Source organism: Coturnix japonica, chromosome 1, assembly GCF_001577835.2.
Source record: "Coturnix japonica isolate 7356 chromosome 1, Coturnix japonica 2.1, whole genome shotgun sequence".
Classification (NCBI taxonomy): domain Eukaryota; kingdom Metazoa; phylum Chordata; class Aves; order Galliformes; family Phasianidae; genus Coturnix; species Coturnix japonica.
Genome location: NC_029516.1, coordinates 124,602,844 through 124,630,741, shown reverse-complemented (window position 1 = coordinate 124,630,741; position 27,898 = coordinate 124,602,844). Strand labels below are relative to the sequence as shown.

Genomic DNA, 27,898 nt, shown 5'->3' with positions numbered 1-27,898 from the left:
TTTTATTGGCAAAGAGGCTTTTATCTGCAAGGCTGATGGTTTAGTACAGAAACTCATTGATTCCCATAGCTAACCTTCCTTGACTCTGAAATGGCCCACACTTCCACCTTCTGTTTTTGAGTTAAGGTTGTTGTTTGGTTATAACTTAGAGAAGTGAACTGTACATTACTGAGTGATGCTCTAGGTCATGTCTTAATTTTCACAGATTTCATTTTTATTTTTTATTTATATCACACCTCTTATAATAAATTGCTATAAATAACAAAATGATGAAAGGGGGCAGTTTTCCAGGAACTTAATTTGCATTTAGCAAGAGGTGATAAAAAATCAAAGGTAAAACAAGGACAACTTCTAGTTTTACATAACTGAGTCCATTCTACTGATTGCCATTTAATTAATTGTATCAGAGGTTAAATAAAAGACTATTCCACCTGAGACTATGAAGTACACGAAAAAGTCAAAAGTACTGAGCATATCATCACCTGTATTCCTATATCACTTTTGATCTATCTACTTAATGCTGAACTACTCATATGTAGCTGCACTTAGTATTTTACAGTATTATATAGCTTTCTAGTTCATATAATATTGATTTGGGTCTTTCATTCTGTATCTTTCTTGAACTTTGATCTTCCATAGTTAGTGTTGCCTTGATGAAATATTTAGAAGTACAACATTTTCCTTGGGAAAGGTAAATTTAGAGTCTTTATATGGCAGCCTGTGTTAATGTGCTATCTTCAACATTCAGGCTGAACTCTATCATGGTCACATTCAGTTGAAAGTGGAGCTTGCAGAAATCCTCAAACTTAAATAAATATTTTTAAGTGTAAAAGTAAAATTTCTGACTTGATTGGAGTAAGCTTACCATAACAGATACACTCAGAGACCCTTGAAAAGATACAACCAAAGAGATGACTTTAAAATTGATAGTTATTTCCTAACAGATAAAAATGTATTAACTATATAATAAAAGCAGAGCTCTGTCTCAAAAGCAAAACAAAAAATCTGCCACATGTTTTTAGGTATTGAATATTATCTATTTACTTTGCCAAAGCAAGCAAAGTTACTGCAACATCTTTACAAATTTCATCAGTCTCGATACTCAGAATAACAAAGCATTTTCTTGAACTGATGAAGTCTCATTTAAAATCTCATGTGCGATTGAATTCAGAATCTAGGAATATGCAAGGTCCAACCAAAGCTTTTTCAAGATCTGGAGGACTTACAGTAGGACTTAAACCCACCACGGTTTCTTTCATGGCTGGTACAAGCCTTATTACTAGTACATATGCCATATGTCCCTATAACCTTTGTTTTTCATGAAACTCATAGAAACTCAATTATTTTGAGATCTTTGTCACAGAATCATGGAAGCATAGAATCATATACATTACAAAAACCTTCCAGATCATCAAGTCCAACTGTTAGCTGGACCCTACTCAGCCACTAAAAACCACATCCTTTAGCACTAATTTCACACGCCTCTTGAACACCTCCAAGGATAGGGACTCCACCAATTCCCTGTCAGCCCCATTTTAATACTAGACCATCTCCTCTCTGAAGTAATTCTTTGAAATTCTCTCTCTAAACCCTGTCTGGAGCAAAGACGATTTCCTTGCATCACATTACTTGCCACCTAAGAAAAGAGACCGAGAGAGTCTTCATTACAGCCTCCTTTCAGGCAGTTGTAGAGATCAATGAGGTCTCCCCTCAGCCTCCTCTTCTTCAGACTACATATCCACAGTTCCTGCAGCCAATCCCAGTAAGTTTCATTTTCCAGTCCTTTCACTGGCATTGATGCTTTTCTCTGAACATCTGCAAGCAGTGATCCAAAACTGAACACAATATTCAAGGTGTGGTCTCCACAATTTCCTCATTCTGCTGGCCATATTATTTCTGATGCAGGCAAGGATGCCACTGGCCTTCTTGGCCACCAAGGCATACTGCCAGCTTATGTTTAGCCAGCTGTTGACCAGCACTCCAAGGTCCTTTTCTGGTGGGAAACATTCTAGCCACTGTTCCCCAAGCCTACATCATCACTGCATGGGATTGTGCACAAGGGCACAACCCGGTACTTAGCTTTGCTGATGGTGAAAACAGATTAATGACTGCATTGTTGAATGTCATGTGATTAGATTCAGCCTATCAATCTAGCTTATTCAGATCCCTCTGATAAACCTTCCTATCTTCAGGCAGATCAGAAGTCTTATTCAATTTGATGTTGGTCTGCAAACTTACTGAGGTTGCACTTGATCCTCTCATCCAGATCACTGATAAAAATTTTAAACAAAACTGTCCCCAGTGCTGAGCCCTGAAGAATGCAACTACTTGATCACAGCCTTTCTACTAGTTCTGCACCCTGTGAACAATGCACCTGTTAAACCCAGGAGCTGTCTGTCTGTCTCTCCAAGAGAATGTGGTGGGAAACTGTGTCAAACACTACAAAAATCCAGGTATATGACATGCACAGCCTGTATCTTTTCTACTAAGCAGGTCAGTCTTAGAACAGTAGGCTAGTCAGGATGGACTTGCCTTTTATAAATTCATGTCAGATATTTCTGATCACTTGATTGTCCTATATGTGGCATGTGATAACATTCATGATGACCTGCTCCATAACCTTCCTTAGGTCAGACTGACAGGTCTGTAACTCCATAGATCCTCCTTCCTGCCCTTCTTGTAGACTGCACTCATATTCACCAATCTCCATTCAACTGGGAACTCCCTGGTTAGCCAAGACTGCTGGTAAATTATTGAAAGTGGCTTAGTGAGCACTTCTGCCAGCTCCTTCAATACCCTTGGATTAATTCTGTCTGATTCCATTGACAGATGAACTCAAATGATGCAAAAGCTTACTCACAGTTCACAGTTGGATTACACAAGCTTCAGTCTTGCACCCTGTCTCTGTCACTGTTTTCCAGATCAGGGGACTGAGCCTTATCCTCACCTTTCATCACTGTTTCTCCAGACATCTCATAAAGGATGGAAATTCTCCTTAATCATCCTTTTGCTTTTCAGGTATTTGATTGATATAATAAACTCATTTTCAAGTGATATATAGCATTTGTGGTTATCGTGTTGAGACTAGTGGAACATTACAAATTATCCACTTAATTTTGTGTCATACAAATGTTTTGGTAAAAGAAAAACTGACATCTAAGAGAAAACCTGAAGGCCAATATTCTTCATTTGCAACAAATTCCACACATTTCTTACAATTACAATCTTTGTTTAAAATGAAAACAAAAACAAACAAACAAACAAACAAAACACAACCAAAAAGAAACATGTAAGTTTGTTCTGGTGCAGAAGAAATAAACAGAGATCAGCCTTACCTTCAGGCTCCCTGATCTTACGTCCCGCAGCAGATTTCCGTAACACACTCCGTCCTGAGTTGAATAAGCTTGCTAACTCATCAAGGGGACTGGTCAATGACCTTGAGTTTGTAGGGCTGTATGGAAATGAAGATGTTGAATTAGAGTTCAGTTTCCTGTGTTCTGCTCTTCCCACCTTTGGGGAGTAAGGCAGTTTGGAGAATGGAGAAGGTGAACATCCAAGCTGAGCAGGGTTTGGTCTCTGAGGTACTTTTGACAGATCTGAGTTTGTACCTGTTTTCCCTGTATTAATCAGAAAACTAGCACAAGGCTCTGGAGGAAATGCAAAATGTGTGGAAGCCCGATAGGAAATAGGAGGTGGTACAGGAGGAGGAGGTGGTGGAAGAGGAGGAGGAGGTGTTGAAGGTGGAGTCACTTTGCTGGAAACATTGAATATAGCCAAGCCTGGAGATGCTGGTCTTTCACTCTCCCCCTTTTGGCTTTTAGAGTACTGTGGTGATAATGGACTTGAGCCTTCTGACTGCACAGGGTATTTTAGGTTGGTTTCCAAGACAGGAAGCTTTTTAACTTCTAGTGGTGTGAGAGGTGATTCATCAGAAGCAGGAGAACATGTGACAGGAGTTGGAGGAAACACGAGAAGTGGTGGCCTGTGAGGGAGTAAATTAGGGAAAGGGGCTGGAATGTCACATGAGTCTTTATAGTTCAAAGCTGCTTGACTGTTTCCATCAAATGTTCCATCTTCAATATGAACTTTTTTTTTGCTTTCAAACACCAGAGGAGGAGATCCAGTTGCTATTGGAATTATTCCATTACCGTTGCTTCCTTCTTCTGGGAGAAAATACTTCATTTCTTCATATACAGACTCTCCTTGCTCTGGGCATTCTGCTTCAGCAGAACTGAGTTTCATTGCATTCCCTACCATTTCAATATAGACAGGCTCATTTTCTTCCTCTTCTTGTGACATATAGAGACTCAATGTGCCATGTTGTGGAACATCAGCAGAAGCTGCTCTCTGTACTCCCACGGTGTCATAGCTACCTTGTTTGGCTACGGTGTTTGCCTGTTTCACATCCCCAGGCTTTTGGCCAGGTATTTCTTCATAAGAGCCACTGAGTTTTGTATTGGGACTTCGTTTTGGTTTTCTGGGAGGTATTTTTTTCATGGTACTATAGTCATCACTGTGTGGCCTTGGACGGGTCAGAACTAGGAAAGTGAAAAAGATGTGTGTTATTAACAGACTGAGATTAGTTTTTCCTTACACAGGTCAAGTACTTAAGCTTTCAAATCATGCAAATATAATTTTACCATTAAAAAAGCTACGTACAGAGGAATTCAGTCAATGTATACATATTTCAAAGAATAAAATGCATAACTTTCAGTATTCCAAACCACAAGCTTTTGTTGCCTGGGCATACAATCTGCTTTGGTAGCCTCTACTGTCACTAAAACTATCACCCAAGAACATATTTTTTGAAGCCAGATATTCACTTTAAGGTCTGTAATGCATGGAAATATGTGCTTGTTATTCCTTTTGCCCCAAGGGAGAGAATAGAATCGTGTGCTTTTAACTAGGAGTTTCACCATAGCTCTACTCTAACATGCATGTTATCATCAGTAACTGAAATATCTGACTTTTATGTAGTATATAAAATTCTAATTACAGGCAGATATTATCCCTATCTCTGCTCCTTTTGTATTGCTGATGTGGAAATAATTTTTAAAGTTAGGGAATCACATAGCCTAGGGGCAATTCCTCAACTGAGTATATAGTTAACAAAACTAGATGTATTTTCACAGCCTCCAGGCACAGATAGAGTGGAGATAATAGATACTGATCATCAATAGGTTATTAGTCTTTTAAGATAAAAATTAAATGGTGTAAGTCAGAGCTTGTTTCAGACAAAGACTCAGGAAATACATAATACTTGGAAAATGAGCACAGCAGGGAAACTGGTCCAATCATTTTGTGAGTGTATAAGCATTACTGCTAAGACTAAAGAAATGTATCTAAATTGCCATCCTTTCAAAAAGGTCTGCTAGAGTGTTTTGGCTAAATCAACCAATTCTTCTAAGGCTGTGCACTGAATGCCTAAACCACTGCAGAGATCCATAATCCATGCTGAACTTGTTTAAAACTGCTTATACTGGACACACACAAGAGTTCACCTCTTATAAGGAATCTGAATGAGAGAGGTAGAGGTTAGGAAAATGGACCTGCATCTAATAAACTGGGCATGAGTAACTATTTTGCAAGAGGGAGCTGCAAAGCTCTGCAGTCAATGTGAAGGTATAGAGAATGATTACATATAGCTTCAAACAGCCTGAAGAATCTTTCTTGATAAGCTTAGGGGATTCATTACATGAAATAGGACAAATTAGGCTTGTCAAGGAAAAGCACAATGTCTCCCCTCTCTTAGTCTTCAAATGTGTGTATATGCTTCAAATGTGTAGGAGGGCGGAACAGTTGAACTCAAAACTGGACTTAATGCACTGTAATGCAATGCAGCTCTTCTAGGGCTTTAATAGTGCTTTCATTCCAAACAAAAATTCACCATAAGCAAGTTATGGCACAAACATAAACCACTGAATGCACAAGTCATTTCTGTGAACATGGAGAAAATGTAGGAGAATGTTTAATGTTTAACTTGGTGAAATTCAAGAATCTGGCATCCTGTATTAGCAATGCAAGGTATTCTAACAGTTTAAAAGGTGAAAGAAAATGGTCAGTGGGGTAGAATAGCTGGAGCTGACAAAGATCATTTGTCTCCAGAGGGAATTCTGCAAACAGGCTCAGGTTGTTGACAAACGAGGCCATTAGAACACATGAGCAGTTATTTGCTGATTTGGAGCAAATGATAAATTGACTACCTTTATTTACTGCCACTGAAATATTTCACGGAGGCAGGGCTTTTCAAAGGCGCTTGACCATGTTTGGAAGGATCAAAGCGGAGGGAACAAATCAATAACCTAGAATAACTTTTGTGACGCTTTCCCCCTTTCTGTCTGACCTTCATTAGCGGCCTCCTTAGAAGCCGCCGACAAGCAAGCGCTGACGGCCTCATAGGAAGCGCTCAGCCGTGTGTTGGGGTCCCGCTTGGGTTTGGGAGGAGGCTGTTTCCTTGGAGACGGCAGGCTGCTGCTGTCTTCCATGCTGAACACTGAGTGCAGGGATGGAGACCTGATGGACGACCCAGCCGCAGAATGTACCAAGCCTTCCACCGCCATGGGGACAGGCACAGAGCTGGAGTGAAAGTGCTTCGGTGCTCGGTAGCCAGCAAAGCCGTCCTCAGGGAGCTTTCCACCCTTGTCTTCAGCTCTGAAAAAACAGAGGAGAGGCCCAGATGCATTATTCGAGTGGTAACAATGAACCTGTTCATGCAAACATAACAACAGCTTTTTGGTAAACAGCCTCCTGCCTCCCCTGCTGTGTGGAAGGGATGTGTGTAGTAATCTCCTGACAAACAAATCCAGATCAAGCTGCTAGCTTTCCTCCATTTCCTGTTTCATGATAAATTGGGACACTGGCTCTTTTTTCACACAGATGCAGCTTTCCTTAAGCAGTTTCACATTGTGGATCAGACACTCCGTGAATGAATTGTTCACACTTTGATTGTTGCACACAATCAAAAGCCGCGTTTCCAATCTGAATGATAATTTCTGGGAAATCCATTTTAATGGAAAGTTACTGAGGCAGCAAATGCTGAGCCTTTATCACTATTTTCTGAAAAGACAACAATAAATTCTATTTAGATAATGCAAATCTGTAAAATATTAATGACCCTTTTAACCAGCTACAGTGGCTGTCTGAATGATTCCAACTAGATATCTGCATATCCTCCTGTGGAGGCTTATTTGATAGCTATCCTTTTAAAGATATTAATTATGACATTATGCTTAGTTACTTCAATCACAGTTTTGGACTTTTGCTTATTCCATTTTTATTTTTATTTTATTTTATTATTTGCTATTTCGATATGTACAAAGAAATGATGTTTTTCAGCCGCTTCCAACAAACTGATTTTAACAGAAATTCTTCAAATATTTTACTCTTCCAAAAATCAAAATGCTGAAAACCTGGAGTGGCAGCCTATTAGATAGATGCCTGTACCATCATTTTACAGACAAATTGCCAAGCATTTGGTTGTTTTTTTATTTTTCCTTTGTTTGTTTGTGTTTGTGTTTTTGTTTTTAAATTGTATTTCTGTATGGCAGATCACCAGCAGGGCTGGAATTCATGCTTAGGATATAGCCAGCTGCCCATGTTGTAAATGAAACAGCTAAAGAAGAAAGTGTGGTGCTCAGTGGATAATTTGTTTTCACTATAATGTTTAATTACAGTCTTTCTGACAAAGGCATTTCCTCCAATATGTAATCACTGGGATATCTGAAGCTAATTAAGCAGATGCACTGCCATTTTCACTTTAATAAAGTCACTGACAAAAGCAATGAAAGAAAAGGCAGTTGTTCCAGATGAGAATTAAGTTCCTAAGGAAAAGTAAATATTTGTATGTCCAGCAAGTTATTAGAAGCTTTCCTGTTCTTGATTCACACCTGTTTTTAACTGCAAATGCTATCTTTGCCCATTCAGGTATCTGAGAGAAAAAGACCTGTGACTCCATCCCTGGGAAAACGCTCTCCAACCATTTGGTGGATTTGTAGAACAGGTACTCCTGAAAACTCCGATGGGAGCTAAACAAAAAGGTTTTCATATATTTTTAAATAAGAGGAAAGAACCCTCTTCACAGTCTATCTAGTTCACTGAATAATCAGAATTTCTTGGGCTGCCCTTTATTGTATTTTAATGTCTTCTTTGCTGTTTTTCATTATTTTGGCCATCTCCCCATGCTGAAATTCTCAGTTAGATGAGTTCTGCTTTTTTTTAGTTGGTTTGATGAAAGTTCAACTGTAATCCATTTCTCTTCAAATTAAAAATTTCTGGAAAAAAATAAAATAAAAAAATAGATGACTCAGAGGCTTGAATAAGTTCCTATAAAGCTCAGTCTGCCCTGAATAAGATATTACTGATGTCCTTATGTTTCTGGACTAAATCACCTGCTCCAAAGAAAAACAGTGTCAAGCATTGATCTGGGTTGAATACATACTTGAAAATGCTCTTGCAGTTTTCAAGTTATGGTCAAGTCATTTGTGTGACTTGGAAAGGAGGGAAGGAAATCATAAAACTGAAGAAATAATTTAATTCCCTACTACCCAATCTAGGATATATTTTTTCAAAGCTAAGATATCTTACCTTTTGTGGACTTCATCTGGTCTGTTTCTAGCCTCTTGCTTTTCCCTGTGGTAAGCAGCATTCATCTCATTGCGAATCCGGTCATTTTCCCGAGCAATGTCAGAAGCATTTTGAATGACCAAGGCATCATATGTTTTCAGCCCCATATCCTCAACATTCTGCAAGAAGCCTTTGACTGAGGTGATCTCTTGCTGTTTGATGCTCATCTTCTGTAGCACACGCTGGCGAGCTAGAAATCCTCTCACAACTACCATAACAGAAGAGAAAATAATAGGCCAATGGAAGACAACTAATTAAATAGTGAATAACAATAGTTTGGCGTGTTCTGCTGTAAACACAAGTAAATCAAGTTCAGTAAACATCTCATACAAATAGTGAAATAAACATGCATTGTATACAACATACAAAAATGATGTGCCTGTTTTATATTGTCAGTGCTTAAAACCAAGTATGACAGCAAATTCATTCACAAATTTAAGCTACCAGAACTCAAAATGGCAACTTTCACTGAAATTTATTTTTGTTTCTATTACAACTGGAAACTTGGATGTCTGATGCAGAATGCAGAAGTATATATTTAAAAAGGAAAGGTGAAAGGTCGTTTGTTTTAAAATAATAACCTAAGCAAATGATTATTGTGTTGAATTTAGTAGAAATTAAAAGACTATCTGCATCTGTTAATCATTAAACAGTATTTTTGACATTTCAGTGTACCAAAAAATGGGGAAAAAAACCAAACAAATAGGAGATCTTTTACTGACATCTAAAGACATTTTTTTTTTGCTCATTTTCTTTCAGCAGAAACAATTAATGCACATTTCTGAAATGCTTCTGTCACATCATTTCCATTTTTCAGCTTAAAACTTTCATCTATGTTGCATCAGCCATACATATCTAATAGGCCTATTTTCTTACTCTCCTTGTCAGCCTTATATTTTGGTGTAGTTGCCATAATGGTTTCCTGTGTTACTTTCCTAAACATGTATATTCAGTACAACAGTTTTTACTCAACCTAAATAATGCCTTATCCTCTGAATTTTCAGAAGTATCCAGCTGATTGGAACCAACGGACGGTGACTTCTGTGACCATGATGAATCCAGCACTAAGTCAATCACTCTACATGGAACCAGTAATGTTAGTATGCTTGGATATGTGCACTGCCTTGGGAGGAAAGCTATGCTAAGTAAAGTTGTTTTGTCTGTATGTTTGTTTTTTTAAGCTCCCCAGGATGATGTTTCTTTACAGGTCTACAGCAACTGTTGTGTACCTCACAGGGAAGAACGTGTGTTAAAATTATTTTCTTGGTACCTAAAATATTGCATATTTTCAGTGGCTCAGCTTTGTTTTGTGGTTACACAACAAAACAGGTCAAATTTCATTATTCCTTATTATGTTTACTTTCATTTTCGTCAACTCAGATTTCTTGATAAGTAAACATGAAGAAGCCTGTATAAGATGTTGATTTGAGTTTTGGAGATGCTAATGAAAATAGTTGTAACACAGAAATGCTACCATGTGTGGGTCTTCTTAACAGTGTAATTCAGTGTCAGCCACACTTGCACTTCTGAGTAGTATTAAATGACAGTCAAATTCAATTAATCTAAATGAAAAACGTAAACAGAGGAAGATACAACTAGTCTTCTATGAATGTAAGATGATCCTTAATGCAATAAATAGATAAATCGAGGGCAATTAAAGGCATTTCATATCCTATATCCTCACACATGTAACTCAAAACACTGTTTTTGATTTTTAGAGATTCTCTGTGCTTGGCTGATACAATATAAGAAAGAAAAAGAAAAATATGTTCAGGTATTATTAGTCATTCAAAATTCACTAGGTTTGGAAAAACTTAAGTTCATATGTTTGGTACTGTCTATAATGGACAATTTTGAAAGTTTACATTATTTTATAATCATAGCCAGTTATGTCAGTCTCCAAAGCTACCTTCTAAAATAAAATCTGACTTCTTAATATCTGAAAGATTAATGCACTTACCCAATTGAGTTAAAAAGGAAATTAACAGCACAGCTTTTGTTGATTTCTTTATGAGAATTCACAAGGGATATACACATTACTGAGTCTGAATTTATAATGTTGCTGTTGAGAATGTAATGGAATCATGTATAGAACACGATCAGAGTTCACTGCTTACAAGTATTAAAAGATTCAAAAAGCTTAGAAGTCAAAAATTGTTCCTCTGTTTGAAGGGTTTTGTCTTCAGTTCAACACAGAAATAAACAAAACAAGAAAAGAAAAAACACAAAGAAACAAATGAAAACAAACAAGGAAACAAACAAACAAACAAACAAACAAAAATAATTTCATAAGCTCAAAAACTGCCATGAAATGAAAACTGTCATTTCTTGGATCTTTACTTCTAACTGTCTGCAATTACTGAACAGATTCTAAGACTGTGCTCTGAACTGGGTACTCATTTATGTAGATCTACAGTAATGCTCACTTATGAAGATTAGAACAATTCAGGTTAGCATCCTCAGGACATAAAATCACCTAATTCTTAACAGATCATCTAAGGCCATTACAATGATCAGAAGAATTAAAATTCCACGGATCTGACTTCAGTGAGAAAAGTTTTAACCACTGTGTTAAAACTGTACTAAAATTAGTTCTTAATCTAGTTGAACTGTTAAGTAAGACTTTAAGGATGATGGATTTTCCTATAGGTACAAAAAAAATTCTCAATGATTCAATATGAGCAAAATTTCCCAAATTTAGTTCTTATTCTTATTGGGAGAGGCAAAGTGTAAATGACAAAGCCTATCAAGTCTGACTAACATCTGACAAACAAGATAAATCTTAATTTTTCTATTTTTATTTTAAAAAAAAAAGTGTTAAAGATTGCAGATAATTAGGTAAACAATGCAGTGTTTTAAGGAACTAAATATTTGAGATTCTGATAGGAAATGAAACAGGAAATCAGAAGATAGGAAATCAGAAGGATAGCAACTCCTTTAAAAATGTGCCAAATAATGGGTCAGTGTGATCTTAAAACAAAACATAGAAGAAGAAGAATGACTAAAAATAATTTAAAAAAAAATCTACTACAAAAACTGCAACAGAAGGAAAGAACAAAGAGAACTAAACATACAAAATCATTCTTATCATTATCATTATTCTGTTCATGATATATTTGCACAAAAAGGTATTTTGTATCCCTATTATTATTTAGCTTGGAGAACAGAAGGCTCCAGGGAGACCTCATTGTGACCTGCTTGAAGTGAGTGTATAAACTGGAGGGGGGACAGCTGTTTACAAGGGTGGGTAGTGATAGGACAAAAGGGAATGGTTTTAAACTGAGACAGAAGAGGTTTAGGTGAGATATTAGGAGGAAGTTTTTCACACAGAGGGTGGTGACGCACTGGAACAGGTTGCCCAGGGAGGTTGTGGATGCCCCATCCCTGGAGGCATTCAAGGCCAGGCTGGATGTGGCCCTGGGCAGCCTGGTCTGCTGGTTCGCGACCCTGTACATAGCAGGGGGGTTGAAACCAGATGCTCATTGTGGTCCCTTTCAACCCAGGTTATTCTGAAGTTCTATGATTCTATTTGTCTTGTGACTCAAAGTTAAGAGGTAATACTAATGCCTTTAAAAGTCAATGAAAATACTTGAAAAACAAAATACTCAAGCTCCCCTCAGTTTTAATTGCAGTCAAAACAGTTTTCCATAAAATTATGTTTCACAAAGTGTGTTACTAATATTTGCATCATATAAAGAAAAAACCAAAAACCAAAACTGTATAAGAAGTTAGTTGGAAATATGTCCATAGGGAAATAAATAATATACAGCAACTATTCAAGGAAGAAAAAATAAAAAAATACCTTTTTTTTTTGTTTGTTTTTTGGTGTTTTTTGTTGTTGTTCCTGTTTTTGTTTTTGTTTTTTGTTGTTTGTTATGCAATATGTTTCTTGTCAGTTTACAAAGTGACAGCTCAGGAATATTTGTTCTGCAATTGTTACCTTTTTGGCAGGTTATAATTTTCTTCTGAAGCTGAAGGCACAAATCGTTGAGATGGTCAGCTTGCCAGTACTTAAGAAACACTTTTCGGACTCCTATCTAGAATACAAACAGCAGGGAAACTTTCACCATCAACAGAAAAGGCCAAAATAATGACAAGTAAATAACAATATGCGCACAATCCTACTGAAGGTTGAGATCAGATCTGCAATATTAGGCTAGTACAATACCAATAGTTGTACAAGAGGTATCATCACTTGGTTGAATAAAAGACATATTTGAAAAGGATGAGCAAGCTGTCAGGTATACATTCCCCCTTGAGGTCCAGAACCATCCAGAACAAATACTAAAATCAAGTTAAACACTGGTTGGAAAATAAAGCGTTCTGAATGTAATCACACTAATGTGACAGTTTAACAGAGAGAAAAAAAAAAAAAAAAAAGTTTAGCTTAGCGTTTACAAAACATGGGGATATGAGCAAGGGAAAAGGTGATTAGACATACATTCAAGGGGAGAAGAAAACAGCAACAGGCAGCTGCCATCCATGGAACAGGAAGGATTCTGCCCACTAGTGAGAATGATTCCTACCCCATAAAACTATGAATCTTAGCTCCCGGAGCTGCCTGTTGAAGCTATTCCACAGGTCTCTTCCTAGAATCAAGCCTGAGCAGTCAGATATATTTGTGAAAATGGTCCTCATGTGTATTTAATAGAGTGTATGAGCTTACTCAGGTGCTAAGCAGTTGTTTGGTTGAATTCATTTAGTTCTTAAAGGGTCTCAATAAACACAGAATCAGTAAAGGATCTTCCCTTTTTAAAGGAAAATAACTTGTTACAGCAAAAGGAAACGTATTCTGAACACGATGAAACAATCCTTTTCTGTATAATCTTCAAAAGCATTCCTTCCTAAGAGACTGATTTTAAAAAGTAACTGGGATAAATAATGTGTTTCCTTATACCGCTTTTCTTCTTGGGAATTCTGCACAACAAACCTTGCTTCAGCGCTCAGAAATAAGATCAGTACCGGGTAGCGAGCCAGTGAAGATTATAGGTTTTGTCTAGCTATTAATTTTATATGACTACTGATTAATTAATACCAGTCCGGCTGAAATTGCAGAGATTCATTCCAACTCCTGCTTGTACATAGCTCACAAGATCATTTTCTTGTAACTGCACCACTGTACTGCACTGTTGTTTCTTCAGTATGGCTACTGGAGACGGCTATTGGTAGGGAGATTTGCACGCAACTATCACTGTTGGCAGGTATACCGCACTGCTAGAGATAAACTACTGAAATTTGGGGCATATTTACCACTGCTAATCTCCACTAAGAAAGCTCGGAAGTGGCTGGGGGCTTTTTCCTTCCTATCTACTCCAGAGAAAAACTACTTTGTATCAAATGTTAAGAGTCCCTTATTCCGAGCTTTAAGCTGACGGACTATGACTGAGAACCAACAGATTTTTAGTTAAAATCAGATGCCCTGAAATTGCAAAATTATAATTATTTCTAAGTTTTTTAATTGTCAGTATCTCTTTTCCCAATAATGTAAGCCTTTTTTTGTTATTGAAAAGTACATGAAGGCAAAGTGCTAAGCAAAGCATACTATTTGTCTCACCATTGGAGAAACTCATAAATAGGGAATAGGTTTTCTTTGCAAGCTGGAAAATGTATGGAATGGCAATTTTAGAAAACCATGCAGCTACAGAAATACTGGCATATAATTTAGCCATTCCAGAATAGCTCCTCTGTTCAGACCATCTATTCTGGAGTAATCCTTCTACTTAAAAATTGAAGTTATTATTCCAGAACAAAATTGCCTTCGTCCGAGAACCCTGTTTCTAACAACTGAGGCTACCCTAGCAAAACGGTGTCATTATGTTTACTTAATAGACCCTCTTGAGAGATGCCTTATAATTTTATAAAGTCACATTCATCTGAAGCAATCTCATTGAGTTCTCTTTAGGCTGTCAAACTCTTCAATTTCCCAAATGCGGATTTCAGACAGAAGTTTTCACTTTTCTTCCTGTGCTTTTAGAATTCTCTCCTTGCCTACTTCGTAGCACTCCAAATTCCTTCTTCAACAATCAACTGAAGTCTGCTTCATTAACAGAGCTTGCTACATTTCCTTAGGAATTTTTCAACTCTACTTCTTTTTCTCCTTCTTTGTTCATAAAAAATATAAGAAAAAGAAGTTAACTACTTTATTCAGTTTAAATTTGCTTCTCTTTCAGACATATAACTCCATGTAATGAACAAGGAAATTTTTTCTATGTGTCATTTTTGCATCGCAAACCAGCCAATGTCCTCTCTCTCCTCTCCTCTCCTCTCGGCTTCTCCCTCCTCTTCCTCTCTCTCTCCTCGTCTTCTCTCCTCTCCTCTCTATCTCTCCTCTCCTCTCCTCTCCGTCTCTCTTACTCTCCTCTTCCTCTCCTCTCCCTCTCCTTTTCCTCTTGTCTCTTTTCTCTCTTCTTTCCTTTTCTTCTCGTAGTGTCATTCTTACTTTAATTTCTGAGTCTGCAGGTTTCTTGCCAGACATCAGATACATCATCTCGACTCTTCCCACCACATCTTGCATTTCTGTCACTACATAGCGCAAATCCATAAAAAAATAAAAAAAAAATAAAGAAAGAAAGAGAAGAAAAAGAAAAAAAAAAGAAAAAAAAAAAAAGGAAAAGAAAGAAAGACCCGCCATTTATTTCTATTTAATCTTTCAAATAGCATACTGAACAATATTTACTACTAGCTTTGGCTAACAAAACTTTCTTTTCTTTGCTAACAACACCTTATATCCAGAATTCTTCTGTAAGAATAACTGAATTATTATTCACATGGTTGACTGTAATAAAATTATCATGCAGTTTTTATAATTAGCATTTGTATCTGAGTAGCTCTCGGAAAACCAATGCCTGGATACAGAAATTTTATTAAATTATATTCTTCTACTCCAATTACATTATTTCCTCTTTATACCCTACTTTTTCTTTACACAAACCCTCTATACCACTTTGAAGCCTTTTTTAACCTCTTTCTCTCAGGCTTATACCCAATCAGCATCTCATTTCTGCCTCTTTTCCTCAGTTCCCTAAAATGCCTTCTGTTTCTCCCTTCCTTCATCACTGGAAGTCTAAGATATACCCCTCTGGTAGGGCAAGAGATTTTGGCACCTGGGCAGTAGAAGGATTAGAAAAATCAATTGAAGGAGACAAAAGTTCCACTTTAAAACTTCACAAAAGCTCTGGTGACTAGCAATGCTTATAGCAAAACTATCCCCATTCTCAATTAGTCTCATAATTAACACATGGATCACATCTATGCTACATTTCAAGTGAGTAACTTAGTTAAACACTGAGTTGTAATTTATTTCGCAGTATTCAGTCATAAAATCAGTCAAGACAACTGCTCCAGCTTATGGTCAGCGTAGCTTCAACTGTTCACCATCTGGCTCCACAGACTCACAAAGCCAGTCAGGGGACATTCAAAGAACTAGAGCTCTTTTCTTCCATTCTACACCACAGAAATGACATAAATGTATCACTTATACTAAGAACTTCATTAGTAGTCACCTGCTAAAATTTTTAAGTGAATGAAGTAAGGACAGAAGTACCATCAATACAAATTCATTCTTACATTCAGATAAATGCTATCTGCAGCTTTTACATCATATGCTAGGTCAATTCAGAGCAGAGATCTAGACAGAGTATGTGCAAAAGACACTACTGTGAGATATCGGGTACTGTTAACTTCAATGGAGAAGTTTGTTGTTCCTCGTTGAACCAAATCTGATACTTTCTGAAGCTGACCATGAACAATGTAATCTCCCTGCCTTCTTCATGGTCCTGGAGTTCAGTGAAGGAAGAAGGACTGAAAAATCACAAAACGCATTGAGTTGGAAGGGACCTCCCAGCCCACCCAGCCCCACAGGCAGGGCTGCCCCCACCGGCTCAGCTGCCCAGGGCCCCATCCAACCTCTCCATGAGCACCTCCAGGGATGGGGCACCACAAATTCTCTGGGCAGCTATGCCAGCACCTCACCACCTCTGAGTAAAGAATTTCTTCTTAATATCTAACCCAAACCTGCCCTCTTCTAGTTTCATATGCTGGGTACCAGTATAGTTTGTGTCTTCTCTGACCATAAATTGTTTCCTGCTTACTTAAGGAAAAAAAGGTTAAAATCTTCCTGCCCAAAAGAAATTGCTTTTTAGTACTTTCTGGGCTAAAAAGTGCTCTCATTTGAGTCTGAAATTTTAATGTCATTCAGATTCCTGCAAAAGTAAACCATCTGTGAATTACAGTCATAGTTATTTTAATTAGAAAAGCATTAGGGCTTTAAATGTTATTTTTCAAAGTGACACATTTTTTAAAGATCAGGAAAAATTGTCATTGATGACTACCAAAGCTTCAATTACTGCTACAGGCCTCCAATTTTTTTATTTTTTATTTTTTATTTTTTATTTTTTATTTTTTATTTTTTTTCCTGGATGGGAGAAAGGATGGGGCAGTTTCTTTTCTTTTCTTTACTTTCTTTCTTTCTTTCTTTCTTTCTTTCTTTCTTTTTTTCTTTTTTCCTTTTTTTCTTTCTTTCTTTTATTTCTTTCTTTCTCTTTCTTCTGTTTCTTTCTTTCTATTTCTTCCTTTCTTATCTTTCCTTCTTTCCTCCTTCCTTCCTTCCTTCCTTCCTTCCTTCCTTCCTTCCTTCCTTCCTTCTTCCTTCCTTCCCTTCCTTCCTTCCTTCCTTTTTCCCCTTCCTTTCCTTTTTCTTTTTTCCCTTCCTTTCCTTTCCTCCTTCCTTCCTTCCTTCCTTCCTTCCTTCCTTCCTTTCCTTCCTTCTTCTCTTCCTTCCTTCCTTCCTTTCCTTCCTTCCTTCCTTCTTTTTTTATCTTTTTTTTTTTTTTCTTTTTTTTTTTTTCCTGTACAAAAAAGGTGTAGGATGTAGAAGAACAGACATTCAAAACTAGGAATGGATGCTGAGATGGTGTGTAGGTGGCATGGAGGCAGTATTAGCTCATACTTAATAGGTGTCAAGGGAATCTGTAAAGCTGTTCTTTAGTTTAAAAAAGGCAATTTGTGGGAGTGCTGTGTGTTTCTGGCAGTACTTTCAAAATAGCTACCTACAAAAGACAGAGAACTATAATCTAATGATATTTTACACAATGACACACATTTTCACAGTGCATTAATGAAATGTAGGGAAAAAAAAAGCCTTAGAACTATTGTAAAATGTGTCTTTCTGCAGTGTATATGTCTGCAAAAATATTATAACGATGAACACATTTACAGGGCACAGATCTTTAACAAGGACTGAAGAGTTATTTTTAAAGGCTTACTCTCTGCTTTATTCGTTAGCTTTTCTTTACACATTTTAAGAGCCTTCCTTTGTCTCTGGAAGGCTACTGACCCTGTACATGCTGACTTAATCCGCAGTTAGGCAAAGCTGATGTATGCTCTTAATGTAAGTATGAGTAGTACAGTATTCACGCATATGACATTAGGCATTTATGCAAGTGCTTGTCAGGATTTAGAATTTAGGGAGAAAAACTATCATTCATCTCTCTGGGAAAGGGCAGAAAAATTGACAGTCCTATTTCAGGAAAACATGAAGACTTCATAATTTTTCATGCTGGTGAGCAGAAAAAAAGGACTGCATCACAGGAAAGGAAATGAACAGTGAGAAAAGATATACATAGGGAATAATTAGTGGAGAAATCCTACCCTGGCTTTTCATCAAAGCATGTCACGAACCTAGAATTCTTTTCTTAGGAAATTCTTAAAGTGGACATAGCACTGAAAAAAGAAGATGGAAGTGTCTCTGTTTGTTAACTAAGAAACACTGGCAGCAGGCAATAGGCACAACAATGGCAGAGAAGTGAAACCCTGAGGTGTGAGGCTGAAAAACTAAATTCAGGCAAAAATGAAATGAACACCAGAACCAAATATCAAGTGAAATATCTACAGTAAAAGAAAGTGAAGTACAGAAAAGATTCAACAGGTATACAACTAGAGAAAATCAACTTTGAACAAGAAAAACTGACTTGGAGTCCAAATGTGAGATAAAAGATATCAGAATGGAAATAAGACAGAGCTGTTCTGAGGACAAACGGAATGATCCATTCTATAATCAGGCCAAGGGGACACAATGGTACTTGTACTGTTGCAGGTGGAGGCTGGTTTGGACCAGCCCTTTGGTAGTACTGGAGAGGTCCACACTTACTCTCTGGTCATTTCTGCTACCAGCCAATTATTTCCAAGAATACAACAGGATGATATACTACTTGGACAACATAATTTTGCTGACAAAATTCAAAGTATGGTGAAACATAAACACTGATGTTTTTTAATCATTTAGCATTAGTTTGGCAAGCCTTCTGGGATTGTCTGTTTCCATGTGATCTACAGAATGCATTTAATTCTCAATTTTAAAATTGCCTCAAAGAAAACTGACTCTCAAAGCAGAGCATTTAAAAATAAATAAATAAATATAAAGACTTCCAGCACAGCTAAGATTACTAAATAACAAATAAGCTGGCATACAATTTATGAGGCTCCAGAAATGACTTTAACAATGTCTGCAGCTGTAAAAACATGGACTGGAACTAACAAAACGTCTTTTCCATGCAGCTACCTGCTGCTGATTTGGAGCTTCAGAAGAAACATTCTGACTGACCTTTCTCTACTGCTTATTTCACATCTGAGGAGTCTTCGGGTCATACCGTTCAAACTTAACACAGGTTTCAAACAGTGTGATCTCTTGTGTTCAGAATTAAAGGCTACTTATAAGAAGAAATGATTGTGGATTAGAAGAAACAGGCTAAAAATTGAGAAGATAAGCTCAGACAGATTTAAAATAGTCCTACCTTTCAACCCAACAAGTATTCCTAGCAGTCAAAGGCTGAGAGATTCACTTTAAGTGGCCTTTGGAAAGCAAATCAAATAGATATAAAACACAAGTTGTTTGCATTCTGTTAAGCTCCATCTAAAGCAACTGAGGGGTTAACTGAAGACCACTGACCTTAACTAAACAAAATGTAAAGTTCCAAGTTTTATGAGAAAGCTCAGTAAGCTATGAGCTAACTCCCCTTTATTGAATTCATATTTGCAAGCTTAACAGTGTGAGGAATGATAATCCAAATAAATGAAAGTTTCCTTCTGTCAGTAAAAACAGCCAAGAAGAACCGCTTGTGCTCCAGATTTCTCTCACAGTATGCTAATGTTTGCAAGATAGTCATGGTAGGCTTTCTTTATCCAGTTTATCACTGCATGACAATAAATGAGCAAATTATGTAGATTTCCTAATATAAGGGTCTTAAGATGTTTTGGAGAGTAGCTCAAAATGCAGCAGCCAACACTCCCAATCAATCTGAGTGAAGTTACTAGATATCATCTTGCTCCCTTCTCTTACATTAGCACCAAAAACTCTTGTTGACTTCTCCAGGGGTTAAACAAGTCTATTATTTTCATTCTGTCTGGAACAGGAATGGCTTGTTTTGATTTACAAATCTGATTTTTCTCTTACATTAGTTGCACTTAAAAATGTCAGCAAGTAGCTAAGCTTGTCATGATTGGGTATATATTTAAACAGAAAGAACGGTTCATCTAGGCTGCACAGAGAACTAGGATGCAAAAGCAGCCTTTCATTAGTAGCTCTGCATTTTTATAATTTCAGTAGTTAAGTGCATCGTTGAAACTACACTGTATGTCAGCTTCAATTAAACAGCTCTTTTATTGTCCCAGTTTAGTTATCTCCAGCTCAGCTTACCCAAGGAATAGCAACATTTCATAAACCTATCAACACTTCTCTAATAAATGCTTCCCTCTGACACAGAAGCTGCCGAATCAAGCACAAAACCCTGGCTAGCTGACAGTGTTTGCCCTAATGCTTGACTAATAGAAAGAAATAAACCAAAATCAGATTCTCGTATTTGATCTTCTTTCTTGCCTTCAATTTTTGAACAGGCCACAGCACTTAGAAAAGAATAAATCTATTCTGTGAGTAGGTTTCAAATTCTGATAGCTGATAAAACACACTCCAAACACAGGTTATGTGAAAAAGAAAGATAAATTGTCAAGCAGGAAATAAATGCAAAAAAATCAATTTCCTTTACTCCTTTTTTTTGGGAACTCACTTCAAAACACTGATTTGCTTTCCCCTCCCCCTCAAGTTAATATGACTTCCCACAAAATGAGATAGTCAGGTACACAGTCACCAGGAGGTTAAATAGCATACCCATCCAGATATAACATCCAGATTTTTCCTTCTCCCCAACCCTTGTGTGGAGTTTACTGTAACGCCTGTCCTGTGATGATGACACATAAGCAGGAGGCTGATTTCAGATGTGTGTTGCTTTCTCCTAAACTTCATCATTCTCAGTGTGGGTATTTTAGCTATCTATTTTTGGCTGATTTATCAATCCAAATCTGCAACAGCTCTTCAGGGAAGTGCAGCTAATGGTATTGGGGAAGACGTTCTTTGACTTATTCATGCAGCCCAGCATCAAACAGATTTTCAATTCCAGCAGTAAATTGTTTGCAGTAGTTACTGCTGGCAACAGTGGCTGAATAAACTGGTTATATATGTAAACCCATATCTCTTGGATGATTTTTACTGATGCACTATAGAATGACTTTTTTCCTCTGGCTTTTCTAGCTGACATCACCCTGGGTTCCTAGTTCTTCTTTTCCTTACCTTGTTTCCCCCTCCTTCTCCCTGTCTATTTATTTATTTATTTATTTATTTAATTTTTTGTTGAGAGTCCCCTGCAGTAAAAGCATAGAGGAGACCACCTATAGAAACTGAAAGTTGTATAAGTCCATCTGTTTCTTAGACACTGAGTAACAATGGTGTAACTTTCACCCACAAGCACTCCTATTGCAATTAACTTACCAGCATCCCTTAAGAGTTCTGCTTCTTTCCCATAACAACAAGTCCTAGGCAATCCTCCTCCTTTATCAGCAGTTGTAGGAACATTTTCTGTCCATCTCAATGCTTAGAGATTGCACATGAATTAGAAGATATGTTGACCTGTTCCTCTAAACTAATACTCCATAATCATATACAAGCATCCTAACAACCAGCCAGTCCTTAGACTCCACACCTGCTTCTGAAATTGGTCTGGACCATATTTTTTGTTATAAATTTCAGTCCTAGATTTGGAAAAGACCTGAGCCTGAAGTGGCATTGCCTAGGAGAATGTGCTGCATTTTGAATCACAGAAAGCTTCCTTTCCGTACATTAGCTTAGAGAGTGTGAAAGGCAACACCATATTTTAGAAAATGCAAATGGTAAGGACTCGATGATGCTAAATTACTCTAAGAAGATGACAGAGTATTCTGTCCAAATGAAGGTCACATCACAATCCTTCTTCTGGTGGTATAAACAGGCTGAAAAGTTGGGATGGAAAGCTGAGAGCTTCTTATTCACTGTTTGGTGCTTGTCATTTGGTTGTTTTTGTTTGTTTGTTTGTTTGTTTTGTACCTGATGTACAGTGAACCTAGCTACACAGCTCTGTCTAAGTCCAGGCACTGGTGCCTATGCAGGCACTGACAAGTTCGGAAGTTTTAAGAAAATGTTTTGCATACCCCTTATTGCCACAGCATCTAGTACAACATTTATTATAGAATTTTACATGAAGCAATTGTTTATTGTTTTTGTTTGTTTGTTTGTTTTATAATTCAGGAACCATTCAAGCCTTAAAATGAGTTCACCAGATACCTTAAAAAATCTGGATACAGATTTATGAAGAGTGCGTGCTTAATTGAACTCTTTTTCTTCCCACAAGAATACACTGAGTTTTTGACACAATGATCACAGCTACTCATTTGCTAGAAAACTCAGAAAATCATCTTGATTCTACTCCAAAGCATATATTAAATGTCAAAAGAATATACTGTTGCAAAGGATCTGGTGGCTTGCCACAATGGAAGTGACTCAGCTAGCTTGTTTAAAGAATGATATTTTAATTGCTTTGTAGATCACAAACCTGCCAGCCTTGTAATTTACACTGCTGGAGAACAAGACGACATCTCTCCTTGGCAGACAACTTCTTCTCTCCTGCTGCTGTATCAGCCAAATCTTTATACCTAGAAAAATCAGAAGTACAGTTACTCTAATGTAGGTCTGGTTGACATTTTTGCAGACACTGTAAGTTTTTCTTTGACTTTCAACACTTTGATATCCAAACTGGGAGCTGAGGATTCTTCTAGGAGTGAAGTAAACAAGGAGGACAACCACTTTAAACCTTTAATGACATGACCTTGGTTAACAGCAGTGTGGAACAAGTGAGGCCTAAAACTGAGATTTGCTTCTTGTCAGCTCTTTTGATGCCTCTCTGAAAATCAAACAGAAAGAGTGCAAAGCCTTACTGACTGATTTCATTGGTACTGAATTGGGACACTGAAAGGAAGAAAGTAGTTTTTTAGTATGTGTCATATGACATGGCTATTAAGAAGTAACTGAGAAGAATATTGCAATGATAAAACTGCTTTCCATCAATCTAAAAAGAAAATTTTCTTCATTTTGAAGTATTTGAATGAAACATCTTGTAACAAAGAGACTAGAAAGAACATGATCATTTACACTACTGGAAAGGTCAAGAAGATATTTAATTAGAGCATCACCTTCAAAGTGTTTAACAGTAGGTGTTAAAATGCACTTCTGTGTACCAGATTAAAAGAAACAATGTAGGAAACGATTTACACAAAGTCAAATAATGTACAACATTTAAATTTTAACTTATTACAACATAATACCAGGGAAACCCATGAACTTTCCACATTTTGATAACACATATTACTATCCATTCTTGAAGGCATATCTCAGCCTATATATAACTGCATGTAATGAGTTGGAATTTTTTTTCATTGAAAACAGCCAATTTTTGAAAGATTTTGCAAAAGTGTCACTTATGATTAATCTACCAATGAAACAAGGTTACATTCTGAAGTTAGTGTGCTAGCTACTTTTCATGACACTGTATTTGTTTAGTACTTCAGCAGCTGAATGGACCCATAACTCTGGTAGAACCCAGACTTGCTGTTCTGAGCCCACTCACATACCATGGCATGCAGAGCTGCAGCGTTGGAATGACTCCATGGACATCAGTGGTCCCAGAAGCCATACCACCTCTAGAGCAATTTCCTCAGGCAAATTGCTGTGAAACCAAACTGAACCTACACGTCTGGAGTCTTTGAGCTGCACAGAGCTCTTGCAGTATCGAAATGTCAACTGGTTTGGTAGAAATCCTGCTGAGGATTTTATTCCTAAGCCTATGCTAGTAAATGATATGTGTGAGGGATTGTTTCTCTGCCAAATAAATGTTTGGAGGAATGCTGATTCAAAGGGGCCAAACTTCACCAGAGACCCTTCTAATTAGCCTAACATTCACAGTAGAAAATTTGGAACTCTAATTTCTCAGTAGCTCAACCATGGTCACAAAGACATTTGCTTGATGGATTGTTATCAAGGCTGTAGCCCTCTTGTTTCTATATTGGTGTCAACTGGATTTTCTTAGAAATCATGGAAGATCACAGGTATTAGTGAGACAAAAACTGGAAAGCTCAGTAACTGCCGACTGAAACAAAGATGATTACTCAGCATTGACTCACAATCCATAATGAAAAAATTGTGAACATTGCCAGCCTGAAACTCACTCACAGGAAGAACCCAGAGAAACGTATTTTATTCCTGAAGCAGCATCAAATCAGAATTTAAAAGGCTGAAATTCTAAGTTTGGTTCACATTTACTTTACAACCATCCAAATCATAGGACTCAGAAACACTGTTCACAATTTGTATTATACAAAAGGCCAGACAAAAAAAAGGTCTACTGATTTTTTTTTAATTTTATTTTATTTTATTTTTTTGCACCTCTGAAATTCCATTGCTTCACCCTGAAAGTCCCATCACTGTCCACAATTAAATTCTACCCCTCAGAGAGGTATTGTGTCAGAGGAGTGTAGGCTAGTGGCTGTGGTAGCAGATAAAGAGCTAAGTATGGACATTTAAATTTACTTCCCAGTTCTGCCACAAACTTCCTTTGGTAATACAGGAAGCAATTTTGAAAACACTTTACCTCTCAGTAGGTTAGTAACTGAAAATATGCATTCCTAGTCTGAGTTAGTCACATAGTTCTCAGAACAGGCTGTGAAGACATGTACTTCCACCACTGACCTTCCATGAGCATCCTAGACATTATTCTTAAAATGAGAAGAGATTGCCCTCTGGAGGCGCTCTTCTCTGCTGACCACCGAAGAGAAGCCCAGGCTATATTTTCAGTAGCTCTGAGGGCTCTCACCCTTAGGTCTACTTATCTGACCAACTAACTCATCTGCTGAGTGGGGACTAAGAGAATGTCCTTGTTTCTCTTACCTATATTTTTCAGATATGTTGTCTTATCTAAGCACTCAGAATGAAAAAGTACCTTCAGGTTTGGTATTACCATCTGTCATTTCTGATCAATTAATTTTATCTTGTCTAAGGCTGTTTAAAAAGAAACAAAACAAAACAAACAAACAAAAAAAGCACGACAAAATGTAGGTATTTTTATAGCCAGAATGGTCCCCTGATTTCATTCCCTAGTGCTGAGACCAGGGAAGTAAAGGGAATGGCTAAAATGGAATGAGCAAACCACACACGTGTTGGTGGCAGCCCAAGTTTGTCATAGACAAAAGTGAAAGTATAATGATAAGCTAATTTGTGTTTCTTTTTCCCCCATTTTTTTTACCTAATTTTAAATTAGCTAAAGCATTAAACATTTCTTCACTTATGGTTTAGGAACTTTTTATATTTTAACTTTGTTGGTACCCTCAATAAGTATAGTGTTAAAAAGGAAGCAAAACAAAATTAATAAAAGACTTGCAATGTATAAGAAGAAATAAAACCTTACAATCAGCAACAATATTATCAAAACATAGAATAGTTCATCTTCAACATAACAGATAGTTTCTAACGTGAATAGAAGCTTGTGTTACTGTGTAGACAAGATAATTTAATGTCCTGTTAAACTTAACGCTTTCATGATCTCAAAAATAGGAAAAAGAACACACCATTTGTCATATTTAGTGTATCACAGAAAATGGTAATAAAAATACTGAATTTATGATGCAGGCTTGCATAGATAAATTTGAGTTATGTGCAAATACCGGGGCTTGCTTCAAGGGAAATGCAATCTTGAAAGTCTTTGAAACCTTCCCTTACTAGAGAATTCTGCTACCAACAAAGCCCTAGTTCATTCAGGTGAACTAATAATCCAGTTAAATACCAGGCTTCATCTCACCGACAGATCGTATATTTTGCCCCAAATAAATAACACAGAGAATATTAGAAGGCATCAGAGAGGATCCTTAGGGACCAAGTGAGCTATCTTGATAACAAAAAAACTCAAGTCAGGTAAAATATACTTCAGCAAAACATCCACTGGTGAATTCATTGTGCAGACTCTCATAAGAGACAATGGAAGACACAATTTGAGATATCCTGTTGTAATTCTGACACCTAAAATAGGTCAGATGAACTGTGTACTGTAAGACTCTGTTTCTTTCCTCTGAGTATAAAGACAGAGTACACTCCTGATTCTAGCACAGATAACTATTGTTAGACTGTGTACTCCTTTCCTAGACAAGTCAAGAAGCTGATAAAAAGTAACATTTCATGGCCTAGCCAGAGCAAATCATTTACTAATGGATCCAAAACAGAATACAAACCAAGCAGATTTAAAGGATTATATTGAATCAGCACACCTCCATCACCGTGCAAACACTAATGCAGTGTGCATTAGGAAAAGCAAGACCTCTTTGCTTGTGTTCTCCTTCCATTTACAAGTTATCATCAGGGAGCTCTCCCCAGCTCCATCCTTTCAATAGGAAATGAGTGTGTGATTTCCTCACCTTTGTCCTTAGCACCCTTCTCTTTCTAATCTGTCATTTTTACACATCTAAACAGAAGAAAAACATTAAGGCTAAACAGGCTGGCACTGTTAGTGTGGACTGCCTGGCTGGCACCCTCTGGTGTTTCAGAAACTGTGCTCTGACCTCTTCTCTTTCACTTCTCATTGACGCTTTTTATCTGATCATTTTCTCCCTCACTTCCCTAAGTGCACAGCTGACAAGGCTCAGCAGGCTGTTTTTTACCTGAGACGGAGTATTCCTGAATTCAGGTTATGGCACAGTAACCCCCAGTAATGCTCTCAGGCTCAGTGCTCTAATTGATTTACACGCAGTGTGAACAAACAGGCTGTGGGGCTGTACTCCCAGTTCTGTATGCACACCAAATCTTTAAGCGCTGGAATAAACACCACACACTTGATTTCAATTGCACATCAACGTGATAGAAGATACTAATGGAAAGAACACTGCAAGTACAAAGGGCACAAAAACAAGCAGCTCCAAACCAACAGCTTACATATACCACATAGACGTCCTTGAACTGAAGCCTCTGAACTACTTTATTTCTTTAGTATATGCTATTCTTTTTGTAAGGCCTTTCAAAATGACAAAGTCAGAGATACCTACCAACAGCAGTCCAATGTCCTCAGTCAGAGGATAAGAAGCAACTCCTTCTCTCTACGTTTTTTTCCTCATACAACAAAAATCACATATGGCAGACACTGAAGCTGCCTTATAGCAATTTTGAGTAATGTAGTTTTAAGTGTTAAATAACCAAACACAGCTTATGCACAAAAAAAGTTGGTCCTGACAGTGCCACTCACTCTGTTGCAGTTTGCTCTTTCCTGTGTTTACTACAACGTATTCTGTTTGCAAAGTCAAAATAGCATGATTCAGTAAGATCTATTCATAAGGTAGCTAATAAAAGAAGGAAATCCAAATTAACCTGGATCATGCTAAAAGAAATGCAAAAATCATAACCACAGAGGAATAAAAACAGGTTGCATTGTCCCGCTGAATTTTCTTCTCTTCCTTCCTAAACTTATTCTTTTCTTTCTTTGACAACCAGTAACAGCTTGATGTATTATTATGTCTGTGAAATATGTGAAAGAGATGGACTTTGTTTGCAATACTTGTCACTATATGCTTATAACTCAAGATCTTTAGTTTTGTTTGTTTGGATTTGAGGAGGATGGGGAGAGCGGGTTAGGCACGGTGTGTATTTGAAAAATCTATCAAGTAAGAGCTGAAATATCTAGAGGACCTATTTACTGAAGAAAGAGGGTAAATACAAGATGTCCGGAAATTTTTCAAGTGATACAAATCTTGTAAAGACAGCCACTGTTACAGAATAGGATGGAATTTTGATTCATGTTATATATGTACAAAGGATACACGCTCATTCTAGTTCTCTGTTATACCTTTTTTCTTTCTTTTTTTTTTTCCTTTTTTAATTAAAGAA

At 37.2% G+C, this 27,898-nt stretch overlaps 1 protein-coding gene across 1 annotated transcript in view; it reads right to left on the bottom strand.

The window, feature by feature from the left end:
* MYO16 (myosin XVI) overlaps positions 1–27,898 on the bottom strand; it is a 270,411-nt gene that overhangs the window by 39,158 nt on the left and 203,355 nt on the right. Inside the window, exons 28-32 of the mRNA XM_032442003.1 lie at positions 22,536–22,635; positions 12,563–12,659; positions 8,584–8,830; positions 6,344–6,651; positions 3,336–4,538 (exon numbers count right to left, since the gene is read on the bottom strand). Of these exons, the coding sequence (XP_032297894.1) occupies positions 3,336–4,538; positions 6,344–6,651; positions 8,584–8,830; positions 12,563–12,659; positions 22,536–22,635 (1,955 nt within the window). The remainder of the gene's footprint in view (positions 1–3,335; positions 4,539–6,343; positions 6,652–8,583; positions 8,831–12,562; positions 12,660–22,535; positions 22,636–27,898) is intronic.